The 26,607-nt window shown below is 41.7% G+C and overlaps 2 protein-coding genes across 2 annotated transcripts; one reads left to right on the forward strand and one right to left on the reverse strand.

Moving 5' to 3' along the window:
- Positions 1 to 946: 946 nt before the first annotated feature.
- LOC115159193 (cathepsin L1) lies at positions 947 to 6,887 on the reverse strand. Its single transcript, XM_029708670.1, has 8 exons — positions 6,747 to 6,887; positions 5,436 to 5,574; positions 4,954 to 5,076; positions 2,889 to 3,038; positions 2,454 to 2,678; positions 2,001 to 2,169; positions 1,572 to 1,689; positions 947 to 1,356 (listed from the first exon to the last, which is right to left on the reverse strand). Exons 2-8 carry the CDS (start codon positions 5,562 to 5,564, stop codon positions 1,257 to 1,259), a joined length of 1,014 nt encoding a protein of 337 aa, XP_029564530.1. The 5' UTR covers positions 5,565 to 5,574; positions 6,747 to 6,887; the 3' UTR covers positions 947 to 1,256.
- Positions 6,888 to 17,085: 10,198 nt separating this feature from the next.
- On the forward strand, positions 17,086 to 22,277 carry LOC115159194 (cathepsin L1). The gene is made up of 8 exons (XM_029708671.1): positions 17,086 to 17,197; positions 18,208 to 18,346; positions 18,741 to 18,863; positions 19,482 to 19,634; positions 19,882 to 20,106; positions 20,615 to 20,780; positions 21,077 to 21,194; positions 21,427 to 22,277. The coding sequence occupies exons 2-8, from the start codon at positions 18,218 to 18,220 to the stop codon at positions 21,524 to 21,526; spliced, it is 1,014 nt and encodes a 337-aa protein (XP_029564531.1). The 5' UTR covers positions 17,086 to 17,197; positions 18,208 to 18,217; the 3' UTR covers positions 21,527 to 22,277.
- Positions 22,278 to 26,607: the final 4,330 nt, after the last annotated feature.

Raw genomic sequence — 26,607 nt, forward strand, 5'->3', positions numbered from 1 at the left:
GCATGCATTTTGTTTTACTAACATTTAAGAGCAGTTGGAGGCCACAGAAAGATTGTTTTATGGCGTTGAAGCTTGTTTGTAGATGTATACAGAATGGTGTCGTCTGTGTAGAGGTGGATCAAAGAGTCACCCGCAGCAAGAGCGACATCATTGATATACACAGAGAAAAGAGTCAGCCCGAGAATTTAACCCTGTGGTACCCCCATAGAGACCGAGGTCCAGACAAGAGGCCCTCTGATTTGACACACTGAACTCTGAGAAGTAGTTAGTGAACCAGGCGAGGCAGTCAGAAACCAAGTCTGTTGAGTCTGCTGATAATACAATGATTGACAGTCGAAAGCCTTGGCCAGGTCGATGAAGACGGCTGCACAGTACTGTCTGTAGGCCGCACAAGGTTAAGGTTTTAAATTACTGCACAGTCTGTTCACTCCAGCCTGGCTATTATTTAAATTAGGACCAGCTAAACATACCAAATACAGTACACAGACACTTCACTAACAGTTAAGAATTCTGCATTTTAAAGGCCCAATGCAGCGGTTTTTATCTAAAAAATCATTTTGGGGTAAAAAGATGCACTATGCAGAAATAGCTATGGCAATTTCATGGATGCTCAAATGCAAACAGTTCAAATAATTTCAGTTTGTGACAAAGTAGTGTAGAGAACCATTGTTTCAACTAAACCTCTGAAATATATATTTTCCATAACCCAAAATATTATATTTTCAGCAGTTTGAAGCCAGTGTTCAAAAACAAAATTAAAATATGCAAAAACTAAACTTAACAGCTGTCATTTCCTGGTTGCTAAAATGCAACACCGGTCACTCAATTTAAGTTGAGGAAACAAGCACTGAATAGTGTAGAGAACCCTTGTCCACCAACATTCAATGAATTGGCGCTACATCGTAGAAAAATGTAGTCAATTAGTACCACAAAGTAGCCCCACAAATCAATTTAAAAAAAGTTTATTTTGCTGATGTACAAAACAGGTGTAAAAACAGGAAATTAAGAACGTACACAGGTCACACCTGTAACATTCACTTGACTCAACATGCATAGACATAAAATAAAGTATAAAACAAAAATGGGTAGAAATTCATAAATTCCCTAAATGTGCTTCTTTTAAACACAAGCAGCGGGTTCATGCACCTTTCACAGATTTAGTTAAGGCAGCACTGTAATCATGACCCTTTTTCCAGAACTTTCAAACATTTCTAAAACTAAGTTCTAGTGTACTAGAACCTCCAGGTTCTAGAACACTAGACCAGTGGGTAGCTGGCTGCCGTGGCGATGCCACAGTGGTTCATCTTGTCTTTGGCAATGTAGATGTAGCCTTTGTCTCCCCACTTCTCGCTCCAGCTGAGGAAAAGACAACATGTTAGTCCCAGTTAGGAGATTAGATTTACTGCTACTTTAGAGAAATGTATGACTTAGACCATAGTATCAGGACAAGACCAACACCGTATTCAAATAAAGGCAATGTAGAGGCATATTCCCCAATGAGGAAATTAACCAATCCCGTGGTGGTGATGTAACAAACAAAAAACATCCCAGGAAGGTACTATGTACTGTACCTGTTCATGACAATCCAGAATTTCTTGCCATCTACATCCTCTCCTTCGAAACCGTATCCCACCACCAGAACTCCATGGTCAAGCTTCTTACTGCTGCACTTCTCCTCATAATAGATCCCTACAGGGAGAGGACATAGTTAAATTAGTGGGCTAAGATGCTGGGTTTACCTCAGTATGTAAAACCACTGGATCTCAAAGCTAAAGGTCGTTAGGTAGCTAGTTAGCGTGTAGCTATTTACTAGAGGGCAAAACTGAAATATTGGTAACAAACAATTTACTGTAAAGATGATACCATTTGTAAATCTTAGCTACAGTGTGAAAAGGACAGACTAGAACAAATCACTGCTACCCAAAAATAGGAGGTAGGGAATCCAATCCTTGCAAATAATGTTACACATAATTTAAGTTGCACCGCTAATTGCTACTCACCAGACTGGTAGAACTGGAAGGATTTGTGGCTGCCATCGATGGCGACAGAGATGGGGCCAACAGACGCCACAGCACTCATCAGAGTGTGCTCCTTGCCACTGGGGATGTCCACGAAGCCGGTTTCATTGACAGCACTGAACTCTGGTCGGTAGTGGCAAAGATAATCATCCTGAGTAACCAGATAAGACCAACGGCCATGATTAGTAAAAAACATACTCCAATTATTCAAGCAAGTCAGTCATCTTGGAGACTGAAATCCCACTATAATGAAGTGGAAGATGTAATTTATATTTCTAAGTTGAAAGTCATTCCAAAATAACAACCATAGGAGTTGGTTCTACAGCAAACTGCATTATCTGGGACTAGGCTAAAAGAACAGGGCCTTACTTTTAATAAATGCATCTTCATACGCTATTATATTTGAATTCAGACTACTAGAACACAGGGCCTTACCTTGCCCAAATAGGGGTAGGATGCCTCTGTGTCCAGGCCACCGTTGTCCTTTACATACTGGAACGCCCGGTCCATGAGACCTCCATTACAGCCCTTGTTGCCCTGGGGTCTGGAGCAGTCCACCAGGTTCTGTTCACTCAGAGACACCAGATTGCCAGTCTTCCTGAATAGCTGGCCCTCTATGGCCCCGGTGGAACTGAACGCCCAGCAAGACCCACATGAGCCCTGAGGGAGAGATTGTTAAACATCTTGTTAGTATTTCATGTCAGAAATAACTATGTATATGCAATTTGCCACCTTATCTTCTGTATACTGTAAATTACAATCATGGTAAATAGCACACAAGAGCCAGACAGTTCTCTGGAAGATCTGCATTTATTTAGTGACACAGCAGTGTGTCGATGAGTCATGACTCATGAGTGATTCAGGTCTCACCTGGTCCATGACGGGAGTGACGTAGCCCTTCTCTCTCCAGTCCACAGCTTTAGGGGCCTGCAGGTAACTGGGTTCCATGAACAGAGAGCCCTTGTACTTCCTCTCAGTCGTCTGCTTGTAGCCGTTCAGCTGCCCGAACTCTTCGTTGGTCTAGGGAGGAAGAAATCAGAACACATTGAAACGTAATGTTTTCCCTGGCCAGATGTGGTTTGTAATTTACCATCTGAAAGGGAAATCTAATTTTATTAGCCACATGCGCCAAATACAACAGGTATTTTTCACCTTACAGTGAAATGCTTACTTAAGAGCCCTTAACCAACAATGCAGTTTAAAAAAAAAAGATAAGAGATAAAAGTAACAAGTAATTAAAGCGCAGCAGTGAAATAACAGCGAGATTATACACAGGGGAGTACCGATACAGAGTCAATCGGTTATTTGAGGTAGTATGTTGTAATGGAAATTATATCATTAAAGGTTTGACTAAATGATTTCACTCAGAAAACCTATTGAAATAAGGCTATAATAACTGTTCCAATACTGTGTGTGAGTAAGGCACTGTTAACACTTCAAAATGAGCAGGGCAGAGTTGATAAGACGACCTTGGGAAAGGAACAGGAGAAGATGCCTCCCTAAGTTAGGGAGAGATACAACGGCCTGGGAACGGCTAGTTGGCAGGAGATTAGAAGACAGGTGGCAAGGTTGATAAGGAATGTGTGTGTTAATATAAAAGGCTTTGTACATTGTAAGGATTTCAGAGCTCTCATAAATAAACGTTTTGACCATTGTTAGCTGGGCCTCAGTCTTTATTTCAACCGGAACCTTACACCTTCTGGTATACAAGCTGAGTAGTTTAAATTGAAGTTCGGTTTAAGAACATTGATAACTTAATTCACGTAACATATGTACATGTAGGTAGAGTTATTAAAGTGACTATGCATAGATGACAACAGAGTGTAGCAGTGGTGTAAAGAGAGGGTGAGGGGCACTGCAAATAGTCTGGGTAGCCATTTGACGAGATGTTCAGGAGTCTTATGGCTTGCGGATAGAAGCCTCTTGGACCTAGACATGGCGCTCCGGTACCGCTTGCCATAGCAGAGAGAACCGTCTATGACTAGGGTGGCTGGAGTCTGACAATTTCAGGGCCTTCCTCTGACACTGCCTGGTATAGAGGTCCTGGACGGCAGGAAGCTTGGCCCCAGTGATGTACTGGGCCGTTAGCATATCCCTCTGTAGTGCCTTGCGGTCAGAGGCCGAGCAGTTGTCATACCAGGCAGTGATGCAACCAGTCAGGATGCTCTCGATGGTGCAGATATAGAACCTTTTGAGGATCTGAGGACCCATGCCAAATCTTTTCAGTCTCCTGAAGGGGAATAGGTTTTGTTGTACCTTCTTCACAACTGTCTCAGTGTGCTTGGATCATGTTAGTTTGTTGGTGATGTGGACACCAAGGAACTGGAAGCTCTCAACCTGCTCCACTGCAGCAGGGGGGGGGGGGATGAGAATGGGGGCGTGCATAAAATGTAGTTTTTTTTATGTCTTAAGACCGTTTTAAAAGTTGTGCACTGAACCATGAATCTAGTGTGCATCTTTAAGACGGAGTATGTTTAGATTCCCTTCTCAGGATAACTATTCCATTCCTGCTTGATAGTTAAAGAAACCTAAACTGCGAGTCTGAATACATTCCTGCTTTCATTGTGAACACTGATACCTGTGTGTGTTGTCAAAGTGCCTGTGAAATATTTCAAACTATGTGCTTTAGCAAATCTATGGCATGAAAACAAAAAGATCCAGCTATAGCACATACACAGTATGGGAAAGAGCTGCTGAAAAGTACCTCCTGCTCCACAGTAAAATGTCTCAGCAACAGACTTGGACAGAAGCTCACTGGAACTGATATCGGCACCTGAAACTTTCTACTGCTTGAGTTCCTGCACCTCATCGAATATTAGCTCAAAAGTCCTGCAGGGTTCCTGGATATAAATATATACAGTACCGGCCCCCAGAATGACTACCGGCACCCATTTCATCGATGTCAAGCACTGCTCAGCAAGGTGATTCTTCTTACCATGTCACCAAAGTGGTTCATGCCCAGACGGTAGGAGTGTTTTCCCATAGAGTGGTCCAGGTTGTGCATCTCAATCTTCTTCAGGTTCTTCTCCCAAACCATCCTCCGCCAGCCCTCCTCGCTCTGTAACAATGAGTGAAAAACAGTGAGAAAATATACACAATCATATACTGTCCCAGAACTATGGGCACAATCCTTGCAATTAATGATATACTGCATTAGGTGTAATTTACAGCTACATGTATGCACCAGTTGATCAATTTGAGCCCCTTGTTGAGAGCAGTGGAGGATGGTGGGAGGAGTCATAGGAGGACAGGCTCATTGTACTGGCTGTAATGGAATAAATGGAACGGAGTCAAACGTGGTTTCCAAATGTTTGATACCATTCCAATAATTCCAATCCAGCCTTTACAATAACTCGTTGGGAGCTACTGTGGGGTTCCTATGAGGATGTGCTCCTCCACTTGTGTTTAAACACCCACCTCATGGTAGTTCTTGCTGTGCCAGTTCTTCCACAAGTGCCAGTGGCCCTCCAACTGAGAGTCAAACATAGGGGCCGCATACACAGCACTCATACAGAGCACCAACACTGCCAAGTACAGGGACATCATGGTCAAACAGCTGTGGGGAGAGAGAGAGAGAGAGAGAGAGAGAGAGACAGAGAGAGAGAGAGCAGAGCTCAGTCAGCCTTGTATTTTCAGTGTAAAGAAGCTATATAATATAAAATGTTGAATTTGTACCTTTGAAACAATGGCAGATCTTCAACGTTATATACACAAAAACACACACAACAAAAAGTCTGGGCTGCACCTCCTACTGGAGTGTTGCTCTACAGCTATCAATCTGGTCTCCCATCCAGGGTTTTAACCAAGGCCCGCTTAGCTTTGACATGTCACTGACTACTACCAATGTGGTATCGTGTGAATGATTGAGAAATCTCAGTAAAGTTTATACATTTTTTATTTATTTTTAATCGCTGTTACTATCCAAGTCATTTCAAAGGGTAGCTTTAACAGAGAAAATGGAATTTAACAATCCTGTATAAGTCATATCATCAATGGTAATATTTAAGCCAATAAATCACTTGTGAAGTCATCAACAGCTATTGTTTTAATTCATCCCAGGGTTCACAAACACATCACCTTGCACTTTCACCATCCTGTGAAGTTAATTCATCATAATTGATTTAATCTGCAGCCTATTAAACTGCATGCTTTCCCAACGAGTAGTAGAGGGAGGTCCACACTATTACTCCAAGTTTACTTCCATATGATGGTTATTATATTCACCAACAATCACATAATTCATTTTACTGAAACAAAAAGACTCCACCTTGTCTAGCGTATTTTGTGATGTCGACATTTGGAAAGTAAACTGAAAAATTGTTTCCATCAGGTGTGTCATTACTTTTATCCGACATGTACTTTACTTGCTATACCACCGTTGGATGGAAATGTGGTTTGTGAGAACAAATAAAAAAAGCCCCCTTCCAAACTACCCTCCGCTCGACACAGCCGAGTCGACGCAAGGAAAAATATTAAACATTATATGGAACTAGGATACTACACTACCGGTATTCCAAATTATATAATTTGATATCAATTCCTTTATGTGATATCCAGAAATATTTGAGGAAATGTTTGGTAACAGCCGGCAGAAAAAGCAACATCAGAAACTGTAGACTAATGTTGTTTTTCTGTATCAATCAAATCAAAGAGCAAATGCTCCTGGTAAATGTCCATAACCCAAGATCCTAACACTGTACAAACAACATTATCAAAAGTCGTACTTACTTTTTCCCGTCAATTTGCAGTAGCAGGGTGATGATTTCTGCTGCTGTTGTTGTGTAGTCAGTGTACTAGACACAACACTTTATACAGCCAGCTATATGTCCTATAGTGTATGTGGAAGGGTGGGGGGCTGGCTTGTTATTGGCTGAAAGGGGACCTTTAATCACACTGAGGGCCCGCTGAAAGATCATTTAAAAGATCTCAGGTCCTGCCTGGTGTAAATAGCCCAGCATGTGATTCCTGACCACGTGACCATTTCATCAACTCCCTAAAGATGAAACATCAAATTTTATTAAACATCTTTGTTGAGTTTATTCGATTACTGGGAAACAAAAGGGTAAAAGATACATTGTAACATCGAATCAGTTTCCCTTAACATTTTTTCATTTTCTGTTACTTTGAAACAGTTCTCTCATCATGTGCTTGCGTGGAGGAGATGAGAGCATGGCACACTGATGCTCATACAGCAATGACAAAGACATTACCAGAAAAAAAACGCTAAACATGTTCATTGAACAATAATGACATGAATATAGGAAGAAAGGTTACATATAGTCTAGTACCTGAAACTGAGTGGCCAACAACAAACGCCATAAATGTTCCTGCTCTGTGAAGCATACAGCAGCTTCAGTGTTTGTTCAACCATGTCCTAATATGATAGATTCAGATAATAGCCTGAAGTTGAGAGAATGAACAAATTAACCTACATATATGTAGCTAAAATAAGATTATCTGCATTCTTTAGATACTGATTCATTATTGTGTGGTAACCTGCTGTGTCAAGAAAGTTCTGATGGGCTTGTAAATAATGTATTTGTGTAAATAATCATTCCAATTTCATTTGAAAGGTGTCTTACAAGCCTTTCAGTGTTTTTCTACCTCTTCTGCACATTCTCCTTTTCCACTAAATCAAAACACACAGACAACACACTAATCAATACATTGTTTCTAAACATTTGTGTAATGTCACTTTTGCCTTGTCAGCTTTAGGAATTTCTGCTTGTCAACCAAACATTCACACAGGAAGAAGGGGAGGGATTCTCTTCTAGGGCAGCTGCTGAATCTGTGGTTACTGATAGGGCAGACACACACACACACACACACACACACAGAGAGACACACAGAGACACACACACCCTGTAGACATGTGGTTGGTTGAAATGATTCCTTGATTGGTATTGGTGTGTCTACAAAAACACTACAGGGAAATCAATGAATGGATGGGTATTGAATAATTCATTAGGTTTGTTTAAGATTTCCTAGTATTGATCAATCATACTAAGAAGTATGTTTTTATAACAATGCAGTAATGTATCCGTGTAACTTCAAACTTTTGCTGACACTGATTACAATCTAACAGAAACAGATGCACTTACTCCACCTGTCAGACATGAATTGTACTGCAGGTAATGTAACAGTCATGACCATAGAGTTGAATACAGAGTTGAAAACAGTGCATTTGGAAAGTATTCAGACCCCTTAACTTTTTCCACATTTTGTTATGTTACAGCCTTATTCTAAAATTGATTATAAAGGATTTTTTCCTCATCAATCTACACACAATAACCCATAATGACAAAGCAAAAACAGCTTTAGAAATGTTTGTAAGTGCATTACAAATAAAAAACTGAAATATCACAGTTACATAAGTATTCAGACCATTTACTTAGTACTTTGTAGAAGCCCCTATGGCAGTGATTACAGCCTCGAGCATTCAAACGTTCATAGATGACCAGCAGGGTCAGATAATAATCACAGTGGTTGTATAGGGTGCAACAAGTCAGTACCTCAGGAGTAAATGTCAGTTGGCTTTTCATAGCCGAACATTCAGAGGTCGAGAGGTCGAGACAGCAGATTCACTTATATTTCAGCTTCTCCTCTTCTTTCCCACTAGAGAGCGACTTCTAACGGTTAGTCAGCTCAGAAGTAGATCCCAGGCCTACCATGAACAGGAACACTGTACATTCACACACTAATTACAAGTTTAGCCTACTCTGACAAATGATAACTTGACTTAATGAAAGAGAACTAAAGGCAGGTAAACTTGTGTGTGGTAGAAAAACCTATGTTACCTTTAGACTTCTCTCTGTCAGTTTCAACTAAATGGACTCTAGGGTGTGTGAAATAAAAACACAGGGATAATATTGCTCTAAATAAAATCAAACTTTATTGGTTGTGTAGACAGATTTGCAGGTGTTCTAGCAGGTGGCGTGAAAGGCTTATGTTACTATCTCCCGCTATGCAGTAGAATGTCTAGCAAATACAATACAAATACACCAAGAAATACAGAAATGACAGAACAAGTCCAATTAACAATCCTGAATAGATATACGCATTAGCATGAGCATGTGTCAGAATATAAATATGTGGTGTGCATGAACAGTATATTATGGAAGAAAAGAGTATGTACAGTAGGAGCTAAATTAGGATGAGCTATTTCGAGAATACAGTATATACAGTACCAGTCAAAAGTTTGGAAACACCTACTCAAAGGAGGCCGAGTTTCACAGCTTGTCTCTACCCGCCCAGTCTTCTCAAATGAACACGAGCTGAAACACACTGCTCAATGCACACACGAAGGGGACTAAAACACACAACCACGACTAGGGCTGTTGCGTGACCGTATTACCGCCACACCAGTTGTCATGAGTCATGACTAGGGCTGTGGTGTTCATGAAATTTTGTCAGCCGGTGATTGTCAAGCAAATAATTGCCGGTCTCACGGTAATTGACCGTTAATTAACATAAACACACTTAGCATCTCCTGGCTTCCACGCATAGCCTAAAAGACACTGATGCAGAACTTTGGAACATATACATTTTAAACAGTCAAAGAAATCCATGTAATATTGTCTACACCATCACAATAAATCCATTATTTATTTTAGACAGGTCTAAAGAAACATGATATGAAGAAAATCTAGTCTATTTCAGAAGAACAGAATAGCATACTCTGAGGTGTCCTTATGTTAGTCCCTGATCTGGCTATGCCAAATGGCTGTGAGCTACACTAGTTCATTTAGCAGACAAGATTTTTAACAATTCTTTGGCATTATTTTATAGCATGAAGAATGCAATTGAACATAGCTGAATAAAATAGGAAGGATGTTTCTCCAAACAATTTCTGAGTGAGTGCGGCTATTCTGTGTTGAGTGGTTAACAAAGAAACAGGTCATCCTATATGCTTAATTTAGAGTTATTTATAAAGCTGTAGTTGTGATACAAACGTTGGGCTATATGTTTAGATGTTTTGTACATTCTAAGGCTGCATGATCCAACTCTAATGATGATTTGAAAAAAGTTGCATTAAAGGCATGAGCCCTGCTTTGTTTTGTGTTGTCCTGACGTTGTCCTCTCTCTGGGCACAGCGAGCACAGTTGAACCCCCTCCCTCTGCACCAGGGCTTTTCTATGCACCATCCCCCTACCTACCTCCCCCTACCCAGGCTGCTGTGGTCAGAAGGCGGTCGTAAATTCCAAAGGGAATGTCCTGCCTCACAGGCCACAGTTTTGAGACAGAATGGTTTCATAGAGAGACAAAGGAATTCTTCCACCTCACCGGACGGGGGAACCGAACAACATTTATGTTCTGGAGAAGGTATAAAAGATTGGTGAAGAATCCAGCTACGAACTGGTCTGCTTGGTACAATTTTATGAAACTCGTGAGAGACAATATTGCCATATTACCATAATAATGTTTATATGATAGCCTCAGATATGGGACTACATCTAAATGGTTGTATAAAATGTATTAATAAGGATAAAGCTATTTGGAATATGTTGAGATACTATGTACTGATGTTAATGTGAGAGAATTATATTTGTGTTCAAAGCTTAACTAAGTCATCGGCACGCCCCCAGGGACACAGACAGGACAAGGCGTCATGTGACAGCCTTTTCTACATTCAGTATATAAACCCCCACCCAGAATTTCTTTCTCAGACCAGGCCTCCACTCCATTACGAGTTGACCAATAGGTTTGACCATACATCCCTCTACTGAACTTTAACCGTGGTTAAACTTTTAGACTATCGATACCGACAGAATAATAACAAGTCTTTGATATTAATTACTAGTCTGCAGCTAGAAATTCGGTATCATTGACCGCGAAGACCAACGAAACATCCATTCTATAACGACATTAATGAATGTTGCTTTGAAAGATCTATTCTAACCGAGAGAGAGAGAGAGAGGACGAAACTCTCCAACAAAGATCACGACGACACACTGACCGTAAATATATATATTGATTGCAATTGTTTCCGAATGAGTGAGCGTTCATGTGCAAAGGATTAGCATATCAATTGTTAATATTTATCAACTCTGTTGTGCCTCTTCAGCTGCTCTTTATCACCCTTTGTTGAACAAGCCGCCATGCCGGTTTAGCCCACTAGGGCACATTCCTCTACCATTGCTTTGTAATGATACCTACTGTTTGTATGCTTTCTGTGAATTATTTAGTTTAGTAAATAAATGATTTTAAGACAATTGATGTATGGATGACTTTAAACCTCTTACATCTAGATGTTCCGCTAGCGGAACACCTGCTCCAATAGCCAATGATGGGCGTGGCGTGAATTACAAATTCCTCAAAAATACAAAAACTTCCTTTTTTCAAACATATGACTATTTTACACCATTTTAAAGACAAGACTCTCCTTTATCTAACCACACTGTCCGATTTCAAAAAGGCTTTACAGCGAAAGCAAAACATTAGATTATGTCAGCAGAGTACCCAGCCAGAAATAATCAGACACCCATTTTTCAAGCTAGCATATAATGTCACATAAATCCAAACCACAGCTAAATGCAGCACTAACCTTTGATGATCTTCATCAGATGACAATCCTAGGACATTATGTTATACAATACATGCATGTTTTGTTCAATCAAGTTCATATTTATATAAAAAACCAGCTTTTCACATTAGCATGTGACTAGCATGTGACTAGCATTCCCCCCGCAAACTTCCGGTGAATTTACTAAATTACTCACGATAAACGTTCACAAAAAACATAACAATTATTTTAACAATTATAGATACAGAACTCCTTTATGCACTCGCTATGTCCGATTTTAAAATAGCTTTTCGGTGAAAGCACATTTTGCAATATTCTGAGTAGCTAGCCCGGCCATCACAGGCTAGCTATTTTGACACCCACCAAGTGTGGTACTCACCAAACTCCGATTTACTATTAGAAAAGTTTGATTACCTTTGCTGTCTTCGTCAGAATGTACTCTCAGGACTTCTACTTCAATAACAAATGTTTGTTTGGTTCCAAAGAATCCATAGTTATATCCAAATAGCGGTGTTTTGTTCGTGCATTCAAGACACTATCCAATGGGTAAAGAAGGGTGACCCGCCCGACGCGTTTCGTGACAAAAAAATTAAAAAGATTCCATTACCGTACTTCGAAGCATGTCAACCGCTGTTTAAAATCAATTTTTATGCTATTTTTCTCGTAAAAAATAGATAATATTCCGACCGGGAGTCGTTGTTTTCGTTCAAAGAGAGAAAAAGTAAACATGGTGTCGGCTCGTGCACGCGCCTCCAGTCTCATTGTCCTCAGATCGACCACTTACAAAATGCGCTAATGTTTTTCAGCCAGGGCCTTCTGAGAGCCTATGGGAGCGTTAGAAAATGTCACTTCATGCCAGAGATCCCCTGTTTTGGTTAGAGATGATCTTGCCTGCCAAATGAGTTCTGTTATACTCACAGACACCATTCAAACAGTTTTAGAAACTTTAGGGTATTTTCTATCCAAATCAAACAATTATATGCATATTCTAGTTACTGGGCAGGAGTAGTAACCAGATTAAATGGGGTACGTTTTTTATCAGGCCTTGCAAATACTGCCCCCTATCCCCAACAGGTTAATTGGACTTGTTCTGTCATTTCTGTATTTATTTGTGTATTTGTATTGTATTTGCTAGACATTCTACTGCACTGCGGGAGCTAGTAACATAAGCCTTTCGCGCCACCTGCTAGAACACCTGCAAATCTGTCTACACAACCAATAAAGTCCATTTAGTTGAAATTGACAGAGAGAAGTCTAAAGGTAACATAGGGTTTTCTACCACACACAAGTTTACCTGCCTTTAGTTCTCTTTCATTATGTCAAGTTATCATTTGTCAGAGTAGGCTAAACTTGCAAATAGTGTGTGAATGTACAGTGTTCCTGTTCATGGTAGGCCTGGGATCTACTTCTGAGCTGACTAACCGTTAGAAGTCGCTCTCTAGTGGGAAAGAAGAGGAGAAGCTGAAAAAAATGTGAATCTGCTGTCTCGACCTCTCGACCTCTGAATGTTCGGCTATGAAAAGCCAACTGACATTTACTCCTGAGGTACTGACCTGTTGCACCCTATACAACCACTGTGATTATTGTTTGACCCTGCTGGTCATCTATGAATGTTTGAATGCTCGAGGCTGTAATCACTGCCATAGGGGCTTCTACAAAGTACTGAGTAAATGGTTTGAATACTTATGTAAATGTCATATTTCAGTTTTTTATTTGTAATGCATTTACAAACATTTCTCTAAAGCTGTTTTTGCTTTGTCATTATGGGTTATTGTGTGTAGGTTGATGGGGAAAAAGTCCGATATAATCAATTTTAGAATAAGGCTGTAACATAACAAAATGTGGAAAAAGTTAAGGGGTCTGAATACTTTCCAAATGCACTGTTTTCAACTCTATGGTCATGACTGTTACATTACCTGCAGTACAATTCATGTCTGACAGGTGGAGTAAGTGCATCTGTTTCTGTTAGATTGTAATCAGTGTCAGCAAAAGTTTGAAGTTACACGGATACATTACTGCATTGTTATCAAAACTTACTTCTTAGTATGATCGATCAATACTAGGAAATCTTAAACAAACCTAATGAATTATTCAATACCCATCCATTCATTGATTTCCCTGTAGTGTTTTTGTAGACACACCAATACCAATCAAGGAATAATTTCAACCAACCACATGTCTACAGGGTATCTGTCACAGGTGTAGCCGTGTTGAATAGACCAAATCGCAGCGGGTATGTGGATACTCATATTCTTTTAATGAAAACACACAAAGCATCCACAGGGAAAACAATAAACAGTTCTCACGACAACAGGAACAGTTTTGCAGGCTAACAAACACAGTGCAAAAACAACTACCCACAACCCCAAAGAAAAACACACACTACTATATAGGACTCCCAATCAAAGGCAACTCAACACACCTGCCTTCAATTGGGAGTCCAATCACCAACACAACACTTAACACACAAAACCCCTGCCGGGTCCTGACCAAAACTAATACAATTGCTCCCTCTGCTGGTCAGGACGTGACAGTACCCCCCCCTCAAGGTGCAGACCCCGGAATGCACCTTACAAAAGAAAACACAAAACAAATCCCCAATACCCCAACAAAACCCATAAACAATAACACCTAAACAATAAGGGAGGGAAGGGAGGCTGGCTGCCGTCAACGACGGCACTGTGCTACACCCTCCCTCCCCAACCCACCTATCCTGGAGGTGGCTCAGGTGCGGGACGTGGACCTCGCTCCACCTTCGGCGTCGCCCACTTCGGTGGCGCCGATAGCTGCGCCGGGCAGACGGGCCACTCAGGCTGACCCTGGCAGACGGACAACTCTGGCTGGATCGGAGGACAGGCGGGCCGCTCGGGCTGGGCCGGAGGACAGGCGGGCCGCTCGGGCTGGGCCGGAGGACAGGCGGGCCGCTCGGGCTGGGCCGGAGGACAGGCGGGCCGCTCGGGCTGGGCCGGAGGACAGGCGGGCCCCTCGGGCTGGGCCGGAGGACAGGCGCGCCGCTCTGGCGGCTCCGGGCAGTCGGGCCGCTCTGGCGGCTCCGGGCAGTCGGGCCGCTCTGGCGGCTCCGGGCAGTCGGGCCGCTCTGGCGGCTCCGGGCAGTCGGGCCGCTCTGGCGGCTCCGGGCAGTCGGGCGGCTCTGGCGGCTCCTGACTGGCCGGCGGCTCTGGCGACTCTTGACTGGCCGGCGGCTCTGGCGACTCTTGACTGGCCGGCGGCTCTGGCGACTCTTGACTGGCCGGCGGCTCTGGCGACTCTTGACTGGCCGGCGGCTCTGGCGACTCTTGACCTGCCGGCGGCTCTGGCGACTCTTGACTGGCCGGCGGCTCTGGCGACTCTTGACTGGCCGGCGGCTCTGGCGACTCTTGACTGGCGGGCGGCTCTGGCGACTCTTGACTGGCGGACGGCTCTGGCGACTTTTGACTGGCGGGCGGCTCTGGCGACTCTTGACTGGCGGGCGGCTCTGGCGACTCTTGACTGGCGGGCTGCTCTGGCGACTCTTGACTGGCGGGCTGCTCTGGCGACTCTTGACTGGCGGGCAGCTCTGGCGACTCTTGACTGGCGGGCAGCTCTGGTGACTCTTGACTGGCGGGCAGCTCTGGCGACTCTTGACTGGCGAGGCTGGGCTGACGCACTAGACGCCTGATGCGTGGGGCTGGTACCGGACATGCCAGCCTGGAGACACGCACCTCTATGCTAGTGCGTATAGCGGGAAACACCGGACCGTAGAGGCGCACTGGCGGTTTTGAGTGCAGGGTTGGCATCACCCCTTCAGGCTTGATGCCTACTTCACCCTGGCACATGCGGGGCGCTGGTACTGTGCCTACCGGCCTGAAAATCGCAGGCCTCCCCACAGCCCCAACCCCAAAGCACGGGACCTGTCCAGTCTGTCTCTGCCCTACAAGGGTACGGGGAGCTGGCCTGGGGCTCCAATCTCGCCCCGCCAAACAGCCCTTGTGCCCCCCCAAAAAAAATTATTGGGGCTGCCTCTCGGGTTCCCTTAGCTCCCTTAACTTGTCCTCCCAGAATCTTCGCTCCTTCTGCCAAGTCCATCCATCCACGCTGTTCTCCTGTGGCTCCCTCCTCTTCCGCTGCTTGGTCCTTTTGTGGTGGGTAGTTCTGTCACAGGTGTAGCCGTGTTGAATAGACCAAATCGAAGCGGGTATGTGGATACTCATATTCTTTTAATGAAAACACACAAAGCATCCACAGGGAAAACAATAAACAGTACTCACGACAACAGGAACAGTTTTGCAGGCTAACAAACGCAGTGCAAAAACAACTACCCACAACCCCAAAGAAAAACACACACTACTATATAGGACTCCCAATCAAAGGCAACTCAACACACCTGCCTTCAATTGGGAGTCCAATCACCAACACAACACTTAACACACAAAAACCCTGCAACGTCCTGACCAAAACTAATACAATTGCTCCCTCTGCTGGTCAGGACGTGACAGTATCTGTGTGTGTGTGTGTGTGTGTGTGTGTGTGTGTGTGTGTGTGTGTGTGTGTGTGTGTGTGTCTGCCCTATCAGTAACCACAGATTCAGCAGCTGCCCAATAAGAGAATCCCTCCCCTTCTTCCTGTGTGAATGTTTGGTTGACAAGCAGAAATTCCTAAAGCTGACAAGGCAAAAGTGACATTACACAATTGTTTAGAAACAATGTATTGATTAGTGTGTTTTCTGTGTGTTTTGATTTAGTGGGTTTAAAATGTATTATCAATGTTTAAAAAGAAAACAAAAGGAGAATGTGCAGAAGAAGTAGAAAAACACTGAAAGACTTGTAAGACACCTTTCAAATGAAATTGGAATGATTATTTACACAAATACATTATTTACAAGCCCATCAGAACTTTCTTGACACAGCAGGTTACCACACAATAATGAATCAGTATCTAAAGAATGCAGATAATCTTATTTTAGCTAGATATATGTAGGTTAATTTGTTCATTCTCTCAACTTCAGGCAATTATCTGAATCTACCATATTAGGACATGGTTGAACAAACACTGAAGCTGCTGTTTGCTTCACAGAGCAGGAAAATTTATGGCGTTTGTTGTTGGCCACTCAGTTTCAGGTACTAGACTATATGTAACCTTTCTTCCCAAATTTATGTCATTACTGTTCAATGAACATGTTTAGCATTTTTTTTCTGGTCATTTCTTTGTCATTGCTGTATGAGCATCAGTGTGCCATGCTCTCATCTCCTCCACGCAAGCACATGATGAGAGAACTGTTTCAAAGTAACAGAAAATGAAAAAATGTTAAGGGAAACTGATTCGATGTTACAATGTATATTTTACCATTTTGTTTCCCAGTAATCGAATGAACTCAATAAAGATGTTTAATAAAATTTGATGTTTCATCTTTAGGGAGTTGATGAAATGGTCACGTGGTCAGGAATCACATGCTGGGCTATTTACACCGGGCGGGACCTGAGATCTTTTAAATGATCTTTCAGCGGGCCCTCAGTGTGATTAAAGGTCCCCTTTCAGCCAATCACAAGCCAGCCCCCCACCCTTCCACATACACCATAGGACATATAGCTGGCTGTATAAAGTGTCTTGTCTAGTACACTGACTACACAACAACAGCAGCAGAAATCATCACCCTGCTACTGCAAATTGACGGGAAAAAGTAAGTACGGCTTTTGATAATGTTGTTTGTACAGTGTTAGGATCTTGGGTTATGGACATTTACCAGGGGCATTTGCTCTTTGATTTGATTGATACAGAAAAACAACATTAGTCTACTGTTTCTGATGTTGCTTTTTCTGCCGGCTGTTACCAAACATTTCCTCAAATATTTCTGGATATCACATAAAGGAATTGATATCAAATTATATAATTTGGAATACCGGTAGTGTAGTATCCTAGTTCCATATAATGTTTAATATTTTTCCTTGCGTCGACTCGGCTGTTTCGAGCGGAGGGTAGTTTGGAAGGGAGCTTTTTTTATTTGTTCTCACAAACCACATTTCCATCCAACGGTGGTATAGCAAGTAAAGTACATGTCGGATAAAAGTAATGACACACCTGATGGAAACAATTTTTCAGTTTACTTTCCAAATGTCGACATCACAAAATACGCTAGACAAGGTGGAGTCTTTTTGTGTCAGTAAAATGAATTATGTGATTGTTGGTGAATATAATAACCATCATATGGAAGTAAACTTGGAGTAATAGTGTGGACCTCCCTCTACTACTCGTTGGGAAAGCATGCAGTTTAATGACTTCACAAGTGATTTATTGGGACTTATAAAGGATGGTTAAATTTCATTTTCTCTGTTAAAGCTACCCTTTGTAATGACTTGGATAGTAACAGCAATTTTAAAAATATATCTTTTTTTTATTATTGAGATTTCTCAATCATTCACACGATACCACATTGGTAGTAGTCAGTGACATGTCAAAGCTGAGCTGGCCTTGGTTAAAACCCTGGATGGGAGACCAGATTGATAGCTGTAGAGCAACTCTCCAGTAGGAGGTGCTGCCCAGACTTTTTGTGGTGTGTGTGTTTATATAACGTTGAAGATCTGCCGTTGTTTCAAAGGTACAAATTCAACATTTTATACTATATAGCTTCTTTACACTAATAATACAAGGCTGACTGAGCTCTGCTCTCTCTCTCTCTCTCTCTCTCCACAGCTGTTTGACCATGATGTCCCTGTACTTGGCAGTGTTGGTGCTCTGTATGAGTGCTGTGTATGCGGCCCCTATGTTTGACTCTCAGTTGGAGGGCCACTGGCACTTGTGGAAGAACTGGCACAGCAAGAACTACCATGACGTGGGTGTTTAAGCACAAGTAGAGGAGCACATCTTCATAGTAACCCCTCAGAAGCTCCCAACGAGTGGAGGCTGGTGTGATGAGCTATAGGAGGATGGGCTTATTGTAAAGGCTGGATTGGAATTATTGGAATGGTATCAAACATTTGGAAACCACGTTTGACTCAGTTCCATTAATTCCATTACAGCCAGTACAATGAGCCTGTCCTCCTATGACTCCTCCCACCATCCTCCACTGCTCTCAACAAGGGGCTCAAATTGATCAATTGGTGTATACATGTAGCTGTAAATTAAACCTAATTCAGTATATCATTAATTGTAAGGATTGTGCCCATAGTTCTGGGACAGTATATGATAGTGTATATTTTGTCACTGTTTTTCACTCATTGTTACAGAGGGAGGAGGGCTGGCGGAGGATGGTTTGGGAAAAGAACCTGAAGAAGATTGAGATGCACAACCTGGACCACTCTATGGGAAAACACTCCTACCGTCTGGGCATGAACCACTTTGGTGACATGGTAAGAAGAATCACCTTGCTGGCAGTGCTTGACATGGATGAAATGGGTGCCGGTAGTCATTCTGGGGGCCTGTACTGTATATATTTATATCCAGGAACCCTGCAGTACTTTTTGAGCTAATCTTCTGAGGTACAGGAACTCAAGCAGTAGAACGTTTGAGGTGCCGATATCAGTTCCAGTGAGCTTCTGTCCAAGTCTGTTGCTGAGACATTTTACTGTGGAGCAGAACGTGCTTTTCAGCAGCTCTTTCCCATACTGTGTGTGTGCTATAGCTGGATCTTTTTGTTTTCATGCCATAGATTTGCTGAAGCCCAGACAGTATGAAATATTTCACAGGCACAGGTGTCAGCGTTGACAATGAAAGCAGGAATGTATTCAGACTCGCAGTTTAGGTTCCTTCAACTATCAAGCAGGAATGGAATAGTTATCCTGAGAAGGGAATTGAAACTTACTCATAATCTTTTAAAGATGCACACAGGATTTATGGCTAAGTGCACAACTTTAAAAAAAGTCCTAAGACACAAAAATATTGATTTCCCATTCAGATGGTAAATTACAAACCACATCTGGCCAGGGAAGACATTACGTTTCAACGTGTTCTGATTTCTTCCTCCCTAGACCAACGAAGAGTTCGGGCAGCTCATGAACGGCTACAAGCAGACGACTGAGAGGAAGTACAAGGGCTCTCTGTTCATGGAACCCAGTTACCTGCAGGCCCCTAAAGCTGTGGACTGGAGAGAGAAGGGTTACGTCACTCCCATCAAGGACCAGGTGAGACCTGAATCACTCATGAGTCATGACTCATCCACACACACTGCTGTGTCCCTAAATAAGGTTTTACTTACAGAGAACTGTCTGGCTTGTTTGTGTGCTGTTTACCATGATTGTAATTTACAGTATACAGAAGATAAGGTGGCAAATTGCATATACATATATATTTTATTACTTGTGTAATATGCACATGTCAGTGTGTTCTGGCATGAAAAAGTAACAAGATGTTTAACAATCTCTCCCTCAGGGCTCATGTGGGTCTTGCTGGTCGTTCAGTTCCACCGGGGCCATAGAGGGCCAGGAATTCAGGAAGACTGGCAATCTGGTGTCTCTGAGTGAACAGAACCTGGTGGACTGCTCCAGACCCCAGGGCAACGAGGGCTGTAATGGAGGTCTCATGGACCTGGCTTTCCAGTATGTAAAGGACAACGCCGGCCTGGACACAGAGGCATCCTACCCCTATGTGGGCAAGGTACTGTGTTCTATTAGTCTGAATTCAAATATTATAGCGTATGGAGATGCATTGATTAAAAGTAAGGACCTGTTCTTTTAACCTGGTCCCAGTGTAACTGATGTGAAATGGCTAGTTAGTTAGCGGTGGTGCGCGCTTATAGCGTTTCAATTGGGTGACGTCACTCGCTCTGTGACCTGAAGTTGTTGTTCCCCTTGCTCTGCAAGGGCTTCGGCTTTTGTGGCGCGATGGGTAACGATGCTTCGTGGGTGTCAGTTGTTGATGTGTGCAGAGGGTCCCTGATTCAAGCCCAGGGTGGGGCGAGGAGAGGGGCGGAAGCTAAACTGTTAAACCAGATCATGCAGTTTTTGCTGTAGATCTGGAATGACTTACAACTTCAACTTTGAAAAATAAGTGAGTTTCCACTTCATTACAGTGGGATTTATGTCTCCAAGAATGACTGACTTGCTTCAATATTTGGAATATGTTTGTTACTAATCATGGCCGTTGGTCTTCTCTGGTAACTCAGGATGATCTTTGCAACTACCGACCAGAGTTCAATGCTGTCAATGAAACCGGCTTCGTGGACATCCCCAGTGGCAAGGAACACGCTCTGATGAAGGCTGTGGCGTCTGTCGGCCCCGTCGCTGTCGCCATTGATGCCAGCCACAACTCCTTCCAGTTCTACCAATCTGGTGAGTAGCAGTTAGCGGTGCAACTTAAATTATGTGTAACATTATTTGCAAGGAATGGATTCCCTACCTACTGTTTTTGAGTAGCAGTGATCTGTACTGGTCTACTGTCCTGTTCACCGTGAACAAATGGTGTTGTCTTTGAAGTAAATTGTGACCAATATTTCAGTTTTGCTCACTAGTAGCTAACTAGTTACTAGCTAAGTAACCAACTATTAGGTTTGAGATCAGGGGGTTTTACATACTGAGGCAAACCCAGCATCTTAGCCCACTAATTTAACTATGTCCTCTCCCTGCAGGGATCTACTATGAGGAGAAGTGCAGCAGTGAGCAGCTCGACCATGGAGTTCTGGTGGTGGGATACGGTTTCGAAGGAGAGGATGTAGATGGCAAGAAATTCTGGATTGTCAAGAACAGGTACAGTACATAGTATCTTCCTAGGATGTTTTTTGTTTGTTACGTCACCACTACGGGATTGGTTAATTTCCTCATCGGGGAATATGCCTCTCTACATTGCCTTTATTTGAACACAGTGTTGGTCTTGTCCTGATACTATGGTCTAAATCATACATTTCTCTAAAGCAGCAGTAAATCTATAATTTCCTGCTAACTAGAACTGTGGGACTAACATGTTTTGTCTTTTCCTCAGCTGGAGCGAGAAGTGGGGAGACAAAGGCTACATCTACATTGCCAAAGACAGGAAGAACCACTGTGGCATCGCCACGGCAGCCAGCTACCCACTGGTCTAGTGTTCTGTAAGTTGTCGAACACTAGACCCAGAGTTTTAGTTTTAGAAATGTTTGACGAACGTTCTGAAAAAAGGGCCATGATGACTGCAGTGCTGCCTTAACTAAGTCTGTGAAATGTGCGAGACAAACCTGCTGCATGGGTTTTAAAGAAACTGTTTTAGGGAAATTATGAAATTCTACCTATTTAGTTTTATACTTGATTTTATGTGTGTTGGCGAGATTGTATGTGTGTGCATAGTTCAATTTGAGTTAAGCATTCCGTTTATTTGTAACTTTACTTGATGAGACCAGCTAGACTACATTCTCTAGCACATAACATGTCAATTTGTGCTTACTGTTTGTTTACAACACTGTTGTAGACACAGGATATATATATATATATATATATATATATATATCGCTGAGGTACAGTTGATATACAGTCTATTTTTAACTGGAGCATTCTGTGTGGAGCTGAGAGCAACAACCACTGAATGATAAGACATTGAGGAAGACTAGAGCTCTGAAATGACTGAGTTTGTTTCTGAAAGTGAGGGACAAAAAGAGAACGGTACACCTGGGTTTGTTTCCTCTACTGCTTTTTATCTACAGCTAGTGTTTGAGTAAAGGCAGTGAATGATAATGCCTAGACAAGAGCCTAGTGATGCAGAGACTGATATGCCTCAGGGTGGTGAGAGGAGTTGTATAACTTTCTAACACACACATGTAGATGAGTTCAAATTGTGTTTTAATAATGAACTACATTCATCAATCTGACTCCATTATCATCTCTACACATTATCACTCAGATGCTATACCGTAATTTCCAGACTATTAAGCGCACCTGAATATAAGCCGCACCCACTGAATTAAAAAAAAAAAAGATTATTTTGAACATAAATAAGCCGCACATAAATAAGCCGCAGGTGCCTACCGGTACATTGAAACAAAGAAACTTTACACAGGCTTTAACGAAACACGGCTTGTAACAAAAACAAATAGGTTTTAACGAAACACGTCTTGTAACAAAAAAAATAGCATTAAGCTTTAGTTGTCTTTTTGCACTGAGTCAATTCCTCACGCTGCTGTTTCCAACGTCTTATCATCGACTCATTAAGACCAAGCTCCCATGCAGCAGCTCTATTTCCTTTTCCAACAGCCAGATCAATCGCCTTCAACTTGAAAGCTGCATTATATGCATTTCTCCGTGTCTTTGCCATGATGCGGGTGACAAAATGACTACCGTAATCAGAATGATGGGAAGTTTGAGAGCGCTCGATTTAATCTAAACAATAAACAAAAAAGTTGTTTGACCTTAACCCGTTCAGCAATTTCATTGGTCTAATGAAAGCTTCATGCCGCCCAAAAAAACTGAGCACGTCACAGAATGGGGTTTTTTTTTTAGAAAAAAAAAAATGTGAAAGCGGGATTAATCCATATATTAGCCGCGTCATTGTTTAAGCCGCGAGGTTCAAAGTGTGGGATAAAAGTTGCGGCTTATAGTCCGTAAATTACGGTAATTACATTTGTTCTAAGATAACTGATTATTAAGAGGCTAATGTGCTGTCTATAGCACCCATAGTCCAAGCTGTAATTTATCTAGTTGATCTTAGACCAAGATGTAAAGTACATGTAATCTAATATGTATAGTGTACATAACATTTACCATTAGACTTCCACATCAAATATGAGCACTACTGTAGTCTCAATTTTAAAGTAATCTGACGTGTTACAGTTTAAACAATAAGCATACTATTATCAAATGGTACTTCACAGTAGTCATAACAGCTTAGAAAATACACCCCTATAACATAAAACGTACATCAAATGATCGGTTTACCAATGACTCCACTAATCTATGAGGTTATATTCAATCAAAGAATGGCTCTGTAAAACGAGGGCTGCATTTACTCAATTCAACTCAATTCAACTAACAGGATGTATTACTCACAAAACAATTCACACAAATGATTACAGTGTAGGTTACATGATACTTTTACGGAATAATTCAGAGTAAATGACTACATCCAATTGGGAAAGACTTACAGTGCCTTCAGAAGGTATTCACACCCTTGGTTTTTTAAAACATTTTGTTGTGTTACAGCCTGAATTTAAAATGAATTAAATTGAGATGTCTTGAGTCAATAAGTATTCAACCTCTTTATTATGGCAAGTTTAAATAAGTTTAGGAGTCACAAGTTGCATGGACTCACTATGTGTGCAATAATAGTGTTTAACATGATTTTGAATGACCACCTCATCTCTGTACCCCACACATACAACTAGTTACTAGTTCCCTCAGTCGAGCAGTGAATTTCAAACACAGATTCACCACAAAGACCAGGGAGGTTTGCAGATGCCTCGCAAAGAAGGGCACCTACTGGTGGATGGGTAGAAAGGGAAAAAAAGCAGACATTGAATATCCCTTTGAGCGTGGTAAAGTTATTAATTACACTTTGGATGGTGTATCAATAAACCCAGTCACTACAAAGACACAGGCGTCCTTCCTAACTCAGTTGCCGTAGAGGAAGGAAACTGCTCAGGGATTTCACCATGAGGCCAACAGTGACTTTAAAACAGTTACAGAGTTTAATGGCTGTGATGGGAGAAAACTGAGGATGGATCAACAACATTGTAGTTACTCCCCAATACTAATCAAATTGACAGAGTGAAAAGAAGGAAGCATGCACAGAATACAAATATTGCGAAACATGCATCCTGTTTACAATAAGGCACTTAAGTAACCTGCAAAAAAAATTGGAAAATAAATTATGTCCTGAATACAAAGCATTATGTTTGGGACAAATCCAATACAACACATCACTGAGTACCACTCTTCATATTTTCAAACATGGTGGTGACTGCATCATGTTATGGGTATGCTTGTCATCGGCAAGGACTATGGAGTTTTTTTTATTTATTAAAAGAAACGAAATAGAGCTAAGCACAGACACAATCCTTGAGGAAACACCTGGGAGACAAATTCACCTTTCAGCAGGACAATAATCTTCCTGACAGTGCTGGAAATTTTACTAATTTGTCATACTTGAGTAAAAGAAAAGATGCCTTAATAAGTAAAAGTGAAAGTCACCCAGTGAAATACTATGAGTAAAAGTTTAAAAGTATGGTTTGAAATATACTTAAGTATCAAAAGTAAATGTAATTGCAAAAATATACTAAAGTGTCAAAAGGAAAAGTGTCAATAATTTCAAATTCCTTATATTAAGCAAACCAAATGGATAGCCAGGGGCACACTCCAACACCCCCGACAAATTAAGCATGTGTCACGTCCTGACCAGTAAAGGGGGTTATTTGTTATTATAGTTTGGTCAGGGCGTGGCAGGGGGTGTTAGTTTTATGTGTTTCGGGGTTTTTGGTTAATGTTCTATGTTAGTATATTTCTATGTTTATTCTAGTATGTCAATTTCTATCTTTAGTTTCTTGGATTAACCTTGAATTGGAGGCAGCTGTTCCTCGTTGCCTCTAATTGAAGGTCCTATTTAGTAGGGGTGTTTTTTCCTGTGTTTTGTGGGTGGTTGTTTCCTGTTTTGTGTATGTTGCACCTGACGGGACTGTTTACGGTCGTTTTGTTGTTTTGTTGTTTTTGAGTTTAATAAAAGTGAATACGAGCACGTCACACGCCGCGTCTTGGTCCCCATTAGACGACCCTCGTTACAGAATGTGTGTTTAGTGAGCCCGCCAGATCAAAGGCAGTAGGGATGACCAGGGATGTTCTCTTGTTAATTGCGTTATTTGACCATTTTCCTGTCCTGCTAAGCATTCCAAGTGTAATGAGTACTTATTGGGTGTCAGGGTAAATGTATGGAGTAAAAAGTAAGTTGTCAAATATATAAATAGTAAAGTACAGATACCCCCCAAAACACTACTTAAGTAGTACTTTAAAGAAGTTTTACTTAAATATATTGCACCACTGGTTCCCGAGTTGCCTATTTGCAGTTTTGACTTAAATTGGCTTAAATATCTGTGACAAGACATGAAAATGACTGTCTAGACAATGATCAACAACCAACTTGACAGAGCTTGAAGAATTAAAAAAATGTAAATGTGCAAATATTGTAAAATCTAGGTGTGCAAATCTCTTAGAAACTTACCCAGAAATACTCACAGCTGTAATCGCTGCCAAAGGTGATTCTAACATGTACTGTATTGACTCAGGGGTGTGAATACTTATGTAGGCTAAATTAGATGTTTCTTCATTTCATTTTCAATAAATTTGAAAACATTTCTAAATTTGAAACATTTCATTTTGTCATTATGGGTCATTGTGTGTAGATGGGTGAGAAATATAATCTCTAAGAGAAAAACTGTGTGTCTGATACACACAAGAGGGCTGCTAACAAGCAAATGAGCGAATTCACTTCCCTTTTTACCAAATTCAAGAGGAAACTCACCCATAATTTGAATTAACAATTCCTTGCACTTTGCTAGTGAAAACAAAAGGTAGGAATAACACACCCATATTCTAATCTAATCAACACAACCTTTTTAATTTTCACATGTAGGAAGCTTTTGTGTTTTGTGTTTTACAATAATCTACATTGGTAGTAGGTGAGCCAGAGACAATAGGCCTATCATTGTCGTGCATCTAATTGGCCTATTGCTCAACGGCAGGAGACAGCCTGCCCCGGCCTACTCACTTAATTGGCAATCAAGTTCAAAAAAGTAAGTTGAATCAGCAGGTCGAACTCGGATACGGAGAGTGGGATGGATAAACAAAAGGCAAGACCAAGTGATGCACAAAAACAGGCTTCAGAATGCAGAGGAACATTTTACAGTGTCTGTGTTCAATGCTACTTTGATATTGCAACCACACAACTCAAACGCCGGTTCACCAGTATGAATGAAAGCGCAAACCGCTTTCTTTGTTTGAGCCGTCAAGAACTGTTATCCACTAATCTGTTTGCATCTGCCAGTTTATTGGCTGCCCAGTATCCAGACGACTTGTACCCAGAGCTTCCTATACTGTTAATATCTTTCCGTAACGTGTTGCGGCTGGAAATTAAGGAGAATACGAGATGCTCAATTAAAGATCTTGCAGAACTGCTGTATTTGAAGCACCAATCACTTCTGCCCAGTTTCCC

Source organism: Salmo trutta, chromosome 23 (assembly GCF_901001165.1).
Source record: "Salmo trutta chromosome 23, fSalTru1.1, whole genome shotgun sequence".
Classification (NCBI taxonomy): Eukaryota; Metazoa; Chordata; class Actinopteri; order Salmoniformes; family Salmonidae; genus Salmo; species Salmo trutta.

Coding starts and splice junctions, on each gene's coding strand:
- LOC115159194 (XM_029708671.1), top strand. CDS start 18,218: ATGATGTCCCTGTACTTGGCAGTGTTGGTGCTCTGTATGAGTGCTGTG. Junction 19,635..19,881: donor TCACTCCCATCAAGGACCAG/GTGAGACCTGAA, acceptor TCTCTCCCTCAG/GGCTCATGTGGGTCTTGCTG. Junction 20,107..20,614: donor CCTACCCCTATGTGGGCAAG/GTACTGTGTTCT, acceptor CTGGTAACTCAG/GATGATCTTTGCAACTACCG.
- LOC115159193 (XM_029708670.1), bottom strand. CDS start 5,564: ATGATGTCCCTGTACTTGGCAGTGTTGGTGCTCTGTATGAGTGCTGTG. Junction 5,077..5,435: donor ACAGCAAGAACTACCATGAG/GTGGGTGTTTAA, acceptor TCATTGTTACAG/AGCGAGGAGGGCTGGCGGAG. Junction 2,170..2,453: donor CCTACCCCTATTTGGGCAAG/GTAAGGCCCTGT, acceptor CTGGTTACTCAG/GATGATTATCTTTGCCACTA.